Genomic DNA, 15,835 nt, shown 5'->3' on the forward strand with positions numbered 1-15,835 from the left:
TCCCCACTTCGTTTTGCCCTATTCAACGCTACTTACATGTGCAACGCCAGTTTAACTCTCTGCCGCCATCAGCCTTCATCGCCCAGAGCGTCCAGTTTCCTTAGACTGATCTTCCCAGCTGTTCAGTCCAGCACATTCTCATCATCACACTCTCCTTTTTACCCAATTACTTACTGCTCACGCTTGTAGATCCTCACCGCTGACTAGTGCCGCTGAATCATTTTCAAACATTCATTATTCATTGCTTGTACAATAAAATACCCTTCATCACTTTCAGAGGGGACTGGCATTTTAATTGGGTCCACTCACAACTCTTACACATTCTCACATTATCCTAAAGCATTTTTTGATACACTTGTGAATTTATCTTCACCTCAATCACTGCATGCCAGTCTGACCCTGATGCAGCAAAACAGGCCCAAATCATGATGTTTCCTCCACCATACTTTAGTAGAATTGAGATAATGTTTTCATGATGATATGCTGTGCCTTTTTTACACCAAATATAGTAATGTGTGTTCTTTCCAAATAGTTCAATCTTAGTTTTGTCTGTCCACAAAACATTTGGCTGCCCACTGCTTGGTAGAGTAGCCACAGTCACAAAGTGTCTCCCATTATAGATTGTTTAACTAACTGTAGACTGGTGAATGTCTAAAGTCTTTGACATCACTTTTTAACCCTTTTCCAGCTCTATGTAAATCAACAATTCTTGATTGTAGATCCTCTGAATGCTTTATTTCCACAAGGCATGGCTCACATAAGCGTATTTTCCTTGTATGGCGCAAACTCAAAGTTTAAATGTTTTCTGTCAGTCGAAGTAGCTCTAGTTCACACCCTCAAAATAACCTTCTTAACAAGACTCCAGGTATGCTAGCACCTGTCTCCAGTTATCTTTTTTTGAGGTCACATACATTTTTCACCATCACTATGAGATTTTTATGTTGTTTTATGTTTTTTTTTTTTTGTTATTTTACACATCATATTTGTTAATACTCTGGACTTGGATAAAGATCTGATAATGTTTTACAATGTTAATGTTTACGAATTCATGCAGAAAACCATGAATTTTCAAAAGGTTCACATACTTTTTCTTGCCACTGTATTTAACTACACGAACTCAGAGGTCTAATACCATAGCACCCTAGGAGGAAAATCCAGAAAAAAAAATCTGTGAAGTCAACCCTTAATAGACCTTTTTATTTTTCTATTTAGCAATGGCCGTCACTTTCTAAAGTTCTGTACTACAATTATTACAAATGTGCTAAAGATGTGTCAGTCGCTTTAATAAATAACTCGGATGGTTGTGCAAAGCAATGAAACAGCCACTGAAAGAATGGAAATGTTTTTGCTTTGTACAAAATTATGTCTCTTGTAGAATGTATACAGTATGTATATTCAGCTTTTAACACCAGCAGTGATGCATCTTTAATTCTTTATTTTGCTGTGTCCCATTTACAGAAAATATGATGGCGTTTTGAGACAATAACATGGTATGAAAAGGGGTGAAACTGTCATTTTGAACCGAGTTGGTAACTTAAAAAAACAAACAAAAAAAACACATCTGCATGGTAGCAAAACATTCTGCACCTGCACATCTTGTTCCCTTCATTAAAGCCTTTAAACCAAACATGAAGCTAATGCATGAAATCCACATTTGACCCACTGACGTCCACGTTCATGACACTTCACAGAGTCACGGTGGACTTCTCTTAAATCCTCCACAGTGTTTTATTCCAGAAGTATCCCTAATAGCAAATTTAGACAAAGGAGAGCACTTTTACTCAGGCGAATAAAACACGCCACATTACACCACACAATGTTGTTTTAAAGAGTTACTTTCCTTAAACAGTGAAAACAAACCAACAACATAAAAAGAGGATCACTGATTACACAAATAAAGCATTACCCATTACATTAAGGCACCTAAAACTAAAAGGTTTGTGACGGGTTTAGAAATGGTTTGAAAATGTTTTAAGGCTATCACGCTGGCAGATTTTCAACACTGTTTGAAAAAAGCGAAACAAAAGACTGACACTTAGGTCGGGCAATGTAGAAGAAGAAGACTGTTGCACTCTGTTGATATGACAGTGAATCACAAAAAAAAGGAGCTGCTTCCCAGAGACAAACCATTTGTAAACCCTTCATAAATGCCTTCACAGGTGGTACCTCAGTGTAAAGGTCCTTAACTGTGGAATTCTGGATATGAAGTTTTATAAAACCTGCCTAATTTGACTGGCATAAATAAAAGGAATGGCATTGTAAAAAAAATAAAAATAATATTAATAATAATAATAATAACAATAATAATAAAAATGTGTGACTTGTCTTTAAGTTACTTATTTCAAATATACACAGCGACTCCTTTAGTATTTACACATATGTACAGAGTATTCATTTCTGTTTTGATCAAATACCTTGAATGGCGTGTGTGGCGTGAAATTTAACTCTCTAAATGTACACTTATATCCCTTTGAGATTTGAGAACAAGGAGGTCAAACTGGGCAGCGCGACTTGGAGCCTCGGCACGGCTCTTAGAAAGGCACTTGCTACAAACTCAAATACTGCAAAAAAAAAAAAATCCTCAGACAGAGCTTTCAGCCAAGAAAACTGAGAGACAGGAGAAAAAAAAAAGGAAGGCCACATAGTAGGCACTGGGGTTTCTGTCCCCTCTCCCCTCCAGGCCAAGTGTTTTGGTAAGGCTGGCAAAGCTGGAAAGAGACTGAGCAAAGGGAGGGTTTCCTCTGTTACTGTGGTTGCAGCAGTCCATTTCCCCCCCCCAAACCCTTCCTTTAATGTATATCTGCTCCCATACGGACACTGAACAGGAGCCCGCTGACAGTTTAACTAAATCATAATCATCTGTAAACAAACAGAAAAATCTTTATACAGGTTTTCTCCTTTTTGATGATTCATTGTTTCTTAAATGGTACAATTCCATAAACAAAAATTGCGAGCTTATTTTGCCTCCTGAATAACTATTACATTTCAGCTCCTTCTGTACAGAATTAAAAGAAAAACTAAGTGAACAGAAGCAGAAAAAAGGATGTTCACTGTGCCGAGCCTCCTGAATCAAAAATCTTTTCAGGTGACAGTGACAAAAACATGAAAACAAAGTAAATATTGGCTTATTAAAAAAGCCTTCTTTTTCTTTCCAAAAGTAGTCTGAAAATAAGAAGAGCTGCTGCCTTGCAGCTTGTCTCGCTTCCACATTGCGAGTCTTTTGTTTAAATTTCTTATACACATTGGTCTCTGAGATCTTTTTGACCAGTCAAGACAGCACTGACATTTTTCCAGCGGTTGTCTTTGGGGCTGTAGCCTGGGGTCCGGTGGGGCGCTTTGAGGGCTGAACTGGAGCTGTGCAGGGTGCAGATCACTCCCCCACTGGACTGCTCTGCAGTCTTAGAGTACTTATAAACTGCCTGCTCTCCTGCCCCTGCTCCACCACACACCACCTCGAGCTCAAGCTCGCCTTCCGTCTCCTCCTCCTCCTCCTCCTCCCCTTCATCACACGTCCGAAAGGAGGGGCCCATGAGCTTTTTGCGCTCCTGCTCAGCTTCCCTGTTGCTCTCTTTCAGCTGCTGCTGCTGATGTTGACGTCCCACGATGAGCCGGAGTGGCTCCCACTGGTTGTTCACGCTGTCGTCTGCGGTTGATCGTGTGTTCCTCTCACGCTCTTTTCTCCGTTTCCGCGTCCACCAAACGCACACAATGATGCAGAAGAGGCAGAGCAAGCAGAAAACTACACATAGTAGAGGCACCAAGTAATCTGTTGACATCAAGATGTACAAGGAATTAAAGGCAAGTAGCTGATGATGAATAATAATATTAATTAAGCAAAAAAAGGGATTGGATTGGAAATGAAATGGGCTCTATAACAAACCCTTGTGGAACACCTCGGTTAAACACTACTTACCCACTGATGGGGGTGTGACTTGTGTTTCCACTTTCACCTCTATGACAGCCAGCATTATGGTGCTGTTGTGTCGTTTGGACAAGGTGCCCACGATGGAGCTGGCTGCCTCCTGGATCAGACTGTGGTCTTTTAGATCTTCTGGCTGGAAAGACTGTGAACCAAACCATAAAATAGGGATGCATTAAGAAGACAATCAGGAACAAACATGAATCCAAGATATTTATAGTAAAACTTATGAAACCCATTTATTTTACACTTCTTTTTGTTATGGATTAAACAAGATACAAGCTAGCTGTTCAAAACAAAGGCTGGATCGATCACTTACTATAGCCACTTCGATGGCATCCTGGTTTGATTGAGAGAGGTCACACAGCAGGAGAAGTGAATGGTCTTTTGCCAAACTTCGGGTGTCAGGAAGATACCTCAACTCAAAGCAGATGTTCTCCACTGTTATTCCCTGCAAATATGAACACACACAAACACACTGATGAGCAACAGTGCAAAAAGCACTACTTGAAATGTGACCAAGAAAAATGAAATGAGAAGAGGTGACTCACTGGTGGTACTTTGTCTCTGTTGAAAACGAGTGTTATGCGGCCACAGCTGTTGTCCAGATACTCGCTGTTTGGCTGGCACTTGGTGGTTACTTGTGGAGGTGAGGGCCCAGCCAAAGAACAAACCCCCCACTGATGGCAGGGAGGGGAGAAGCACGTCAAGTAGTTGTGCTCCAGACACTCCCGTCCTGCTGGGCAGGACTGCGGTCTCCGGTCCTGACCTGATAAAGGGAGTCGGCAGGGACGACGACCACACAGCACCTGGTGCCACAGGGTCAGAATATTTAGCTACATGTAACCTATAGAACAACTGTAATTGGAACAGTAGTTGCTCCATCTGTTGATTTTTCTTATCCAGTGAAACTGATTTTATATTATAGTGTATCTAGAAGTGCCCCGTTACCTTTGTACAGTCCACTTTGCCATTTATGCAGTGGCAGTTATTACACTCCTCCTCCCAGCGGCTGCCGTGTGGAAACTGCAGTCCAGCGTAGTGGCAAGCCTTCCCAACACCTATGACTGCAGACAGACGAAGACACATGTTGAACCGGCTTTATCAGGATATGTAGTAATAAAAACTATGTATGATTTAAATGAGTAAGACGGAGAACAAATATTTATTTACACTCTTGGCAGCGGGCTCCTGTTCTACCAAGTGGACAGATGCATCGGAAACCGTTGATCTCGTCCACACACGTGGCACCGTAGGCACATGGTGAAGACTGGCACTCGTTTATGTCTATGAAAAGAAGAGGTAATCATTCGTAGATTGGAAAACAAGCACTGGATCCCAAATTTGTATTGGCACTTTTTAGCAGAGTAAAGGCATGGACACATAAGAAAGTGGCACATCAAAACTGCTCCAATGTACTTGTGAAATATTCAGAAATGTGACTAATGCAGCAGAGCTAAGAAGCTATGACGCAGATTTAATGTTTACTTAAAGCCAATAGTCAAAAAAAAATTAATAAATGGGCAAAATACTGGAAAATCTCAGTCAATATAACTTCTAACATAACAAGTGCTGTAGATTTTACATCACAACTTTGAATTTCACAACAAAGATCAATGTGTAAATTGTGCACAGCCGTCAACTCTGACAAAAATCTCCGGGAACCTTTTCCTTTGTCATCCAGGTTTCACTTCAACACCGTTCGGATCTAAACTCAAATTAAAGCCCGACTCAAAAGGTGAATGCTATCCGACCGAAACAAAGGAGCAGAGAAGAAGAATTTCAGGGTCACTGGGTAATTTGTCTTCTATGTGTGTTTGTGTGATTGTGTGAGTATGGAGGAGGGATGACCTCTGACCCCTGAGGCATTAGAGAACCAAGAAAGAGAGAGAGGGCGGCGTCCTGGTCTTGCATTTAGGTGTCAATATGTCCATCTCTTCCTTGTCGTTACTTACACCGTGCTCTTAATTATACTTTGTTGCCATAGCTACCTTCAGGCCTTGTCAATCAACAATGAGGTTACCACATCAGAAATGTTGATTTAAAATGTTCCAGTTGAGCATTTTGCATATATGTGCTGCAAGAAAAAGCACAATTTGTTATTAGGTACTGTCTAACTGTGACTTACTGATTCGGCAGTCTGGTCCGGCGAATCCCGGGGCGCACTCGCACCGAAACCAGTTGACTCCGTCCACGCAGATACCGCCATTATAACTGGGCGAGAAAAGGAATGGAAAAAAATAATTAGATGAGGCCAAACAAGGGCCACATCCTTTCCAACCTCAACAAAGCATTGTTTGTGTGTGTGTGTGTGTGTGTGTGTGTGTGTGTGTGTGTGTGGTGATAGTGGGGGTCACAAGCCTCAATTCAACTCATCAATACAAGCCTCCACCTTTCAGATGCTAATAGGCGTGTCCCTTCCCCTCCTCTCGTCATGCCTCTCTTCCATTCCACCTCAAAGCCCAACTCCTCCCACCCACCACCCCCAGGTCGCACAGGAAGAATGGACACGTACTCCTTTCACCATGGGGTAGGTTTAACTCTTGTCCCCCACCTCCCCTCACAAAACCCCAATCCCCACCTTTCACTGTCCTATTCACCATCTAGCCCTCCCTCCTCAGAGAGATGCCCCTTTGAGGCTTGATTTAAGGACAACTTCCCTTCTTTTAGAGTCCCTTCACCCCTCCAGCAAGTGTGCAGGTGATGGAGACAGGGAGACGGAGACAAGAGGGGGTGGGGTTGGGGGGCTGCACCGCAGGAGTGTGTGAGTGAGGATATGGTACATACCATGGATGAGGGTTGCAGTCATCTGTGTCTGTAAAAAGAGAAGAAATACTTGTTACCCTCCATTCCAGCATAGTTCTAAGTGATTTTGTATTAAACAAAGCTCATAAACCTTTAATTTGACAACTAACATCAATTTAAATTAATAAGTTTTGGCTAATTGAAAAATTATAAAGGGGCTTAATTGTCATTTATCATTTACTACACTCACTTAACTGCACTACATATGTTATCGGGCTCTTGGCCCCATCACAGTTAGCAACTTTGGATTATTTCTACATTTTCTTGTGACACTGTAACTTTCAAAGCACAGCAGACTTTGAATAGTTTCAGACATCCCTTCAAAATGTAAAGTAAACCAACATTACTCAAAAACAACATAATAGTATTTACTCATTCGTTAATGTGGGCATCAAAATGCTTAAGTAGATTATAGCAGAGAGCATTTTATCATTTATGTAAAAGGTGTGTAGGCAAAACTGACTCTGGTCACATGTGGGGCCTTCCCATCCCTCTTTGCAGATGCAGGTGAAGGTGTCGCCTCCTCCCACACATGTTCCACCGTTAGAACAAGGGCTGGAGGCACATGTGCTGTTCTTGGCTGTGATAAGAGAGAGGATGAAGCAAAGATCACAGAGGTGCATCAGATCGCCTTCCCAAGAAAATAAATTATACAAATGCCATTTTATTATGTACTAAAGCAAAACAAAAAGCTGACTGATAAATAAATAATATAATTTAAAAAGGTACCCAAGGCACCACTGTTGTAAGACACAACCCATCGGTCCCTAGCTTAATGTTGACATACACCATCCAGTGCCTCACCTGTGTTGCATGTGTTTCCTCCCCAGCCAGGTGGGCACGCACAGCGGAAGGCATCTCCATGGTCGTAGCAGGTGCCTCCATTACTGCAGGTGGTCGGGTCACACTGACTCTCACCTGAGCCCACATAACAAAGAAATACACATTAGTCACACAACACCCTCCTCACATGACGGACTGAACATAAACACACACATTAACATAGAGTCGACATAACTCACGGGAATGACAGGTCTTGCCCTTCCAGTTGTTGGCACACTCGCAGTAGAAGTCGTTCACTAGGTCAACGCAGCGTCCGCCGTTCTTACACGGGTTGTGTCTGCACTCGTTAATATCTTACAATGAAAGAAGACTTGCATCATTCAATCTTCATTAAACATATTTAATTTAGTAAAAAATAAACAGAACATGCATGAATTCACTGCATTATACTGGCAGCGAATAACTCACTGTGGTCGCAGAGCAGGCCCTCCCAGCCACCAGGGCAAAAACACTGAAAGGAGTTCACTCCATCAATGCAGGTCCCTCCATTTCCACAGGGATTAGTGATGCAGTCGTTAATATCTGAAATGGTGAAGGGAAAGGTTAGATAGATGAAAATGACAGGTTAGATACCATCAGATACCTGCAGATAGGATTAAATCAAAAGATGTTTGTGTTGACTGAAGCAGTTTAACTTATTTAATCCCAGCTACAGTACAGTTGTGTTCCCCAACAACAGGTTAAAACCTCAAAATAAAAGTTTAAACATACTCTCATGACAGTAGATGCCACTGAAGCCTGGATCACAGACGCAGGTGAAGTTGCCATCCGGTTGGCTGATGCAGTGTCCTCGTGGACCGCAGACATTGGAAGAGATGTGCTGCACTCCCGATGAATCGTTGGTCGCTACAGCAACAGTGCAGCTGTCAATTACTGTCAGGAAGGAAAAATAATTACAAAATAAATAAATAAATAAATAATTTTTTGCCTTTATGTGACATACAACAGTTTATATACAGGATCGCAGACGGCTCAAATCACCTTGACAAGGCATGGTCTGGCAGTCTTCCTTGAGCCGTTCGCAGGTTTTTCCCTCGTAGCCTTCGGGACATGCGCAGTAGAAGTCCATGTCCATGCTGTGGCACTTTGCCTCATTCTCACAAGGGTTTGGATCACAACCTTCTGAAGGAGACCAGCTAGGGTTCTAGAGAGTCCAGAGCAAAAGAAAACACTGAAAGCTCTGGTACGGCCTGCAACTTTCTGTTTACATGCATTTATCCAGGAAAACCTAATTGACATTCAAAACAATTTACAAATTCACATCTAAGACATGCAAACATCCCACAACGCCTCAAAGAGCGGTTCTAAACCACTACAGCCTTCTGCTGCCACTGCTGCAACACTAATTCACGCCACCATCACTACTCAGAACTAACTTAAAGTAAGAGGATCCGCAAAGTAAGCTTTACACCTTTTGTCTAATCTCAATCTCATCAATTGAATCTCCACTTTCGGTTTTACATCGTCTGTCAGAAGAGAGAGGGAACGAGAAACAGAGCAGGCAAGAGAAGGATAACCATTACGAGGGCAAATATTGACTATGGTCCAACATCATACAGAGCTGCAGTGAACAGAAGGATGATAAATCATCTCTCACCTAGAGGTCGCGGTGACATCTTTTGGCTTTTCTACTTGCTCTGATACAGAGGTTGGAGTGAAAATCTCTCAGTTTGCGTAAACATAAGCCTACTGTGCATAAACTGAGTTGCACCCTTTTGCCATTTAAGGAGCTGAACAGAGGAGCTCAGCATAGGGCAACGGGGTGGCGAGGTCTTTGGTCACACACAGTTTATTTTACCCAGGGCCAGATACATGTTATTCTTTACATTTTGCATGTGTGTGGTCAGGGGATCGTGCCTGAGGGCAAAAGTGCCAATAAATCTTCAGCACATTAATGTGAGAGCTCTGTTCACAGCACACGACACAGTTTTCATTGAAGCAGACTGCCAGAGATTTTATTCCCAGTGGAAAAAACCACAAGACGTCACAAAAATGACTTGTGGTCAACCACAATTTCACAGTTTGTTCTGTTGTGCAGAATATTTCAAAAATGTTAAATCAATCAAAATCACTGCCACTTTAAACAACAGAGATTACAACTGGTCAGCTTCATCTACTGAAGAAAATCACGTGGCATGATTAAAATTCCAACAATTACTCAATAACCTTTGTTTCGCCAGACTTTAAAACATGTTACTCAGTATTAAAAATTCCTGAGCACATAATACAAAAGTGCAACCGAGGCTCATTTGTTTCGCAGTGTACATGATCATTACATATTTGGTAAAATTAAAATTTTGATTGATGACCGCTCTGGAAGACAAGGCTGGTTTATTACAAACCCTAAGGAGGAGATGAATGTCTGAATTTGAGGACGACTGTGGGCTGGATCCCTAGGTAATGAAGACCAGTATATCTACTAATTTAACATTAGTGTTGTGCCTTCTTGAGGGTTTTAAGTAGTAAGTAAGAAGTAGTTGTTATTTCTTATAACAGGCATCAGGAATGAGCAAAAACACCTTTACACAATCAAGCTTTTATGGATAAGAAACAAGATACTAATCAGAGAAATATGATGCTGGAGGCATCGTAGTTTTGGCTCTGCAGGGCAGGAATGTACACCGTGCCATAGCAGGTATCAGAGCGCTGTAGTATGCGGGCGGAAAGCCAGTGTCACCTCATTCAGAGAGGCTCATATTTATAGTAGAGATGCTAAATCAGGATTGGCTCCTGACCAGCAATGTCCCCATTCAGTGCCCAAGAGATGCAGTGAAGTGTCGGCTTCCTCACTGTAACCTACATTAGCTTCAGACGCACACCTCAAATATAAAAATGCTCCAGCATGGACACTGAAATATGAATTACAACAGGACATAATGCTGCTGCACACCTACGGAATAATAATTTTCTTGTCCATCAAGTTATTGTTTGGTTAAATCTCAATCTCTTGAGCATTCTTCTTATTATTCTTTGATAAACTTTCTGTGAATAAACTTGTTTAGAAATGTCACACTTGTACCTTTATTACAATTTGGAGGCACTGATCAGATCAATTCTCAAGTCAAATCAGAAACACGGCATGATCAGGTTGAAACGTGGGACAAGTTTGGACAGGTAAGAACGTAAAGAAACGTGAGACATGCACATCACTTTACAAAGGTAATGGTAACACCTTTAAATAGCTCAAAGCAAAAATGCCAACTTCCAAACTCTCTCTGCAGAAATAATCATCCAGCGCTGGGACATGTGGACCATGTGACTCACCTCACACAGCTGTCCGACAAACTCCGGTGGGCATTCACACACGAAGCCGTCCAGCACGGTACGGCAGTGGCCGCCGTTTAGGCATGGACTGCTGTCACATTTATTCCTCTGGATTTCACAGTGAGTGCCCACAAATCCTGGAGGACATTGGCAGTGGTAACCTTTTGTGCCCTCCTGAACAACACACAAAGAAAAATAAAGAGTCAAATGGTGCGACTAACATTCATAAATGCACCCAAATATACTGAAGTTAAAAATGAAAGTATCCATACTTTGCATGTTGCTCCATTCTGACACTGACCATGGCAGCGGTTGATGTCTGAAGAAGACATGAAACATAATATATTATTATAAAACAGCATCAAGAACAGTAGTTTCCATTGAGGAATATTTTTTAGTATAATCTAAAGTGTGGGATGTGCACAGATTAAGTCACAGTTTGGAAAAGAAACTAGTAAAGCAAACAAAGTGCCAGATGGACCCATGTAGATTATAACTGGGCATGCACTGGTTCCTAGAGAAAGGAACTGGGCGTGATAGTTCAGTCGTGACGGCACAGCTGGAGCTTCAAGAAGAGAAAGGAACGGGTTACCACATGTGGCAGGGGAGTGACGCTAAACTACGCCTGTGTTGCGTGTCTCAAGAAGCAAGAGGAGGCAGTTAAAAGGAACGAGAAGAGGAGGGTGCCAGTGAAGGACAGAAATCGAGAAGTGACTTTGAGAAAGCAATACTGACGTATGTCACAGTTTTGTCCGGACCATCCCCGAAAACAGTCGCAGTGATATCCACCAATCAAATTTTTGCAAGAGTAAGCGTTCACACAGGGTTTTCCAATGCACTCATTAGTATCTGTGAAGGCAGGAGGCAAAAGGAAAGCCAGGTCATCAAGTGAATCAAACCAAGGTGAGGCACAGGTAGGAAAACAGAGGCCCGAAATCCAACTTTTGAAGCCCCACCAACACTGTAGTTAAAGAACTGGCACCTGAGCTGCTCCGGCAGAACCAAATGCTGTGCAAAAAAACATCACTTGTAAAATCTAACGGAGGCAAGTCTGATTCTGCACGACTTTTATTCACATTTTAAAGGGCAAAGGCACCAATTTTACAGTTAATAGCTGGATTAGCGCTGTGCAATATCGCCTGCAGTTGTGGATGAGCTCTGTCAGATATAATAACTGATGATTTAATAGCGACATGAACAGGGTTATCTTGGTTAAGGCGCAGAGATTACAAGGAAATGTGCAGTTACCAGTCTGGACACATATCAAAGCCATGTACTAAAGAGTGAAAGTTGATTCACTTATATCTATTTTTATAAATAAACATTTTAAAAGTCCCTTAATTATAGCTGCACTGCAACATTTACCAGTATTCATTAATATTCACATTAGCAGTGGCTGATATATATTACCTACAATAATATCATGTGTATCACGCTGATATTATCAAGTATGCCACCTAATTTACAAAAACTAATCCAAAACACACCTTCATATTCACCGTGTCCCGTAGCCTAGTAGGAATGCATGCACACCGAGAGTGCATGCAGGGTATAGGTGTGTATAGCCACCACATCACACGTCAAGCTAACGTAGCTGCCTAAAAATGCATGACTGTAAGAACAAACGGTGCCAGGAGACATGAGTACAGACACCGTCCGTCTCACAGTCGACGTCATTAGACTTAATTGCTAGATATGAATGCCTCCAAGCACCGAAGTAGGGTTTTAATTAAATATATTTGATCTATTTTCCATAAACCGTACCACACAACAAATACGTGCACAAATGCACATTCATGTGTTTAGCAACAACCGCCAGTGTTTGTCATTTAACAAAGAGGCCTGACCGTCCTGCCTCTAATATCTAACAGTCTTAAATCTCACATCTCTCACAAATGTCTGTGTAATAAAATGTAAATGTAATTTATAAATGTATTGTTATAATGTCCTCGCTGTCAAATCAAACCATGAGGTTCTCCGAGTGTCTCAGAACCGAGATGAGCACAAACAAACATTCGTCACCTCCAGAGACATCAAAAGTGTCACTACAAAGAAAAAGCACTGCTGCTCAAATATTCAAAGTAGAGGGAGGTGGGTGGGGTCGCAGTCTGCAGGGAGTCTTGCTGTGTGCCCTCTCTCTCACACACACACACACACACACACACTCACACACACACACACTCACACTCTCACACACACAATCACACTCACACTCACACACACACACACCTGTCTTCTCCTTGAAATCCAACACTCTACACACGCACACACAGATACCAATCTCCAGGTAAGACATAAGGCCAATAGCTGCCTGTAAACTGAGATCTGAGCTCGTAAGAGGACACTGAACTCTTGGGATCTCGTTCCTATCGTCACACCAACCCACCACCCTCCTACACAAAACACACACACACACACACTTTGTTTAGCAGTCTTAATCCATTTCCTGGCTTCAGTTTGGTCACGTCCGCTTGTCTGGATGGGAGCGACATAGAAAATGCAGCGGAAGCGACAAACAAACAGCCGGATATAGACACTAGTACCTCATAGAATCATTGAGGAAAGAAAAGGCACAGAGCCTTTGGGCAGCTGCCAGCTTGTCCGGGATACTGACAGCTTGTACTCTGGCTACAGGGTTCGGATTGCTCGTTGCCCATTTCAATTTCAAAATACAGTTAAACAGGGAAGCGAGCGTTTGCTGTCTGCATCTCAGTGGCTGTTTATTAGTTTCAGGAAACAGGAACAAACCCACAAACATCTCCCAGTAGAAATGAAGAGATGAAAACTCACCTATCTGGCAAGTCTTTCCTTCCCACTCTGGGGGGCACAGACACTCGAAGCCGTCCTCCAGGTCGATACAGGTTCCACCCTGAGCACACGGACTGGACGCACACTCATCCAGATCTGAGAAAATGAGAATTCCGCAGAATGTCAAAGGGGAGCATCATCACAGAAATGCAAATAAAAAAGTTGAGTGAAAGTAACGCAGGGACTCACTGTCTGCACAGGTTGGACCCTCCCAACCTGGTGGACACTGGCATTCGAATCCTGTTGCAACCTTATGGCATGTACCACCGTTGGCGCAGGGGTCAGAGATACAGGCGTGCTCGGCTGATGGAGGGACAGGCCATAGAGTGAATGCTAAAACATTGTTATATTCTACTGTTAATGAAGTTAAACCTGGCAGAATGACAGGAACAAAAGTAACACTGCACCAACACGGAACGTTTAGCTCAATCACTCAATCACTGTGGTTATGTCTGTAAATTTATAGTAAAAAGGATTCAAACAGGATCATATCTCCCGTACGAGCAAGCACCTCAGTGTTTTTCCTCTTTAATAGAAAGGAGAGCGGAGTCTCTCTCACCTATCTCGCAGTTCTTGCCAGAGTAGCCCTGCGGACAGGCACAGTGGTACTCATCTGGCTCGGTATTCATGCAGGTTCCTCCGTTAACGCAAGGCTGATGGCGACCGCAGTAATTCAGATCTGGAGGAGGAGATGAGGATGCAGACACATGTTTAGATACATCGAGACATAAATTCACTGATCACAGTTTCACACATTAAAGATCACTTTTCCAAATTAGACCAATAAGTTTCCCTGCATCTTTCCAATACAGTTCTAAACATGCAGACCACCATCAAATAATGGGTTTGTTATCAACTGTGTTTTCTTCTAAAAGACGTTCAGAGGACACAATAGGAGCATAATAAAAAATCTAACCCTTACTCTTCTGTAAAGGTACATTCTGGGACAAGTAACACAGACAAACTCAGCTACTGCTAATTGGACTGAGCCTGTGATGCAGCTCTTAGCTTGTTTCACCATTTATGCAGTTGGTGCCGGGAGTTCCCAGGAAGCTTGTTGGAGTCTTCACTCGATGTAGAGCACCAGCTGTCAGCTTTGACAGGAAGCACAGAGTGTTTTCTCAGCCACTCTGCTGCACTGCTCAGTATGATACTGTACTGTATTTACAGGATATGACCAAGGGATTATCCTTTAAACTAGTTGCTCTTTCAGTTACTGTTCAGCTGTGGACTTCTAGCATTGCACATTGTATATAAACGGTCTGTTTCTTCATGCAGGTATTGACATCTTATGTATTCTTGTTTCCTTTTTCTTTATTCCTTCTTCCCCGTGTATAAAATAAACTCAACTAAACCCAAATCCGTCCCTTCACACCATCCTTAGGCTGGAGGCCGGGTCACCCTAATGGCTGGTAAATAAATGAGCAGGGATCTTTCTCCACTAGTGATCTTAGGACCCGTTCTCATCCCCCGAAGAGCCCTCGGTGACGAAGGGATGCAGGGGGATCGAGTGTCCCTGCTGCTGCTCAGATCACACAGGCAGTAAGACTATACAGCTGCTACTCCCCAGTGAGAGAGAACAAGAGTACTCAGACTTTACATCAAGGTAGCTTCTTTGAAGCCATGTAGAACACATTAGAACACCTGCTGATACATACTGTTCGAATGAATCCTGTGTGTCATTGGAATGTAACGTCACAAGAAAGACTTATTTCTATTCTGGGTCTTTTTTAGATTAATAATCCACTTTTTGTTTAAATTCGATTAGATTCCCAGAAAAAGCATTGTTATGGCAGCACTTTGCACAGTGGTAAACTGCCTTTTCTTTATCGTCTCTGCTCTGAATAGCTTTTTCACTGACTCACCAAACATAGGAAACTGTAGCTGGAGGGGACATGCAGGATGGAAGTGAAGACTGAGCCAGCGACTTGTGTGGGAGGTTAAGAAAATTGATTTATAAAAAGTTTTCCATACCTTTATCGCACAGGAGGCCGCCCCAGTTGGTCTTGCATTTGCACTGCCAGGGCAAGGTGCAGGTCCCGTGGACACATCCGGGATAAAGCACACATTCGTTGCAGAACTGACCCTGCCAGCCGTAGTTACACCTGCAAAGACATGACCATAAATAATTTCTCCTCATCAAACGTTCTTCTGAAGAGTGCATCAGCAAAGATGCATATTAGCTTTAATTTATTT

The 15,835-nt window shown here is 42.4% G+C and overlaps 1 protein-coding gene across 2 annotated transcripts in view; it reads right to left on the minus strand.

Annotated features, from left to right (window-relative positions):
• Nucleotides 1–1,224: 1,224 nt before the first annotated feature.
• jag2b (jagged canonical Notch ligand 2b) overlaps nucleotides 1,225–15,835 on the minus strand; it is a 36,548-nt gene continuing 21,937 nt past the window's right edge. The window contains exons 6-26 of one of the 2 annotated variants that reach the window (XM_026341502.1): nucleotides 15,614–15,744; nucleotides 14,199–14,318; nucleotides 13,829–13,942; nucleotides 13,622–13,735; nucleotides 11,567–11,680; nucleotides 11,104–11,150; nucleotides 10,832–11,005; nucleotides 8,549–8,711; nucleotides 8,279–8,440; nucleotides 7,976–8,089; nucleotides 7,747–7,860; nucleotides 7,529–7,642; nucleotides 7,188–7,304; nucleotides 6,707–6,734; nucleotides 6,048–6,133; nucleotides 5,093–5,206; nucleotides 4,871–4,986; nucleotides 4,471–4,728; nucleotides 4,239–4,370; nucleotides 3,914–4,064; nucleotides 1,225–3,766 (exon numbers count right to left, since the gene is read on the minus strand). In XM_026341502.1, coding sequence (XP_026197287.1) covers nucleotides 3,234–3,766; nucleotides 3,914–4,064; nucleotides 4,239–4,370; nucleotides 4,471–4,728; nucleotides 4,871–4,986; nucleotides 5,093–5,206; nucleotides 6,048–6,133; nucleotides 6,707–6,734; nucleotides 7,188–7,304; nucleotides 7,529–7,642; nucleotides 7,747–7,860; nucleotides 7,976–8,089; nucleotides 8,279–8,440; nucleotides 8,549–8,711; nucleotides 10,832–11,005; nucleotides 11,104–11,150; nucleotides 11,567–11,680; nucleotides 13,622–13,735; nucleotides 13,829–13,942; nucleotides 14,199–14,318; nucleotides 15,614–15,744 — 3,016 coding nt within the window. In that variant the 3' untranslated portion in view covers nucleotides 1,225–3,233. The remainder of the gene's footprint in view (nucleotides 3,767–3,913; nucleotides 4,065–4,238; nucleotides 4,371–4,470; nucleotides 4,729–4,870; nucleotides 4,987–5,092; nucleotides 5,207–6,047; nucleotides 6,134–6,706; nucleotides 6,735–7,187; nucleotides 7,305–7,528; nucleotides 7,643–7,746; nucleotides 7,861–7,975; nucleotides 8,090–8,278; nucleotides 8,441–8,548; nucleotides 8,712–10,831; nucleotides 11,006–11,103; nucleotides 11,151–11,566; nucleotides 11,681–13,621; nucleotides 13,736–13,828; nucleotides 13,943–14,198; nucleotides 14,319–15,613; nucleotides 15,745–15,835) is intronic. The other variant, XM_026341503.1, reaches the window with a different exon arrangement.

Source organism: Anabas testudineus, chromosome 24 (genome assembly GCF_900324465.2).
Source record: "Anabas testudineus chromosome 24, fAnaTes1.2, whole genome shotgun sequence".
Classification (NCBI taxonomy): domain Eukaryota; kingdom Metazoa; phylum Chordata; class Actinopteri; order Anabantiformes; family Anabantidae; genus Anabas; species Anabas testudineus.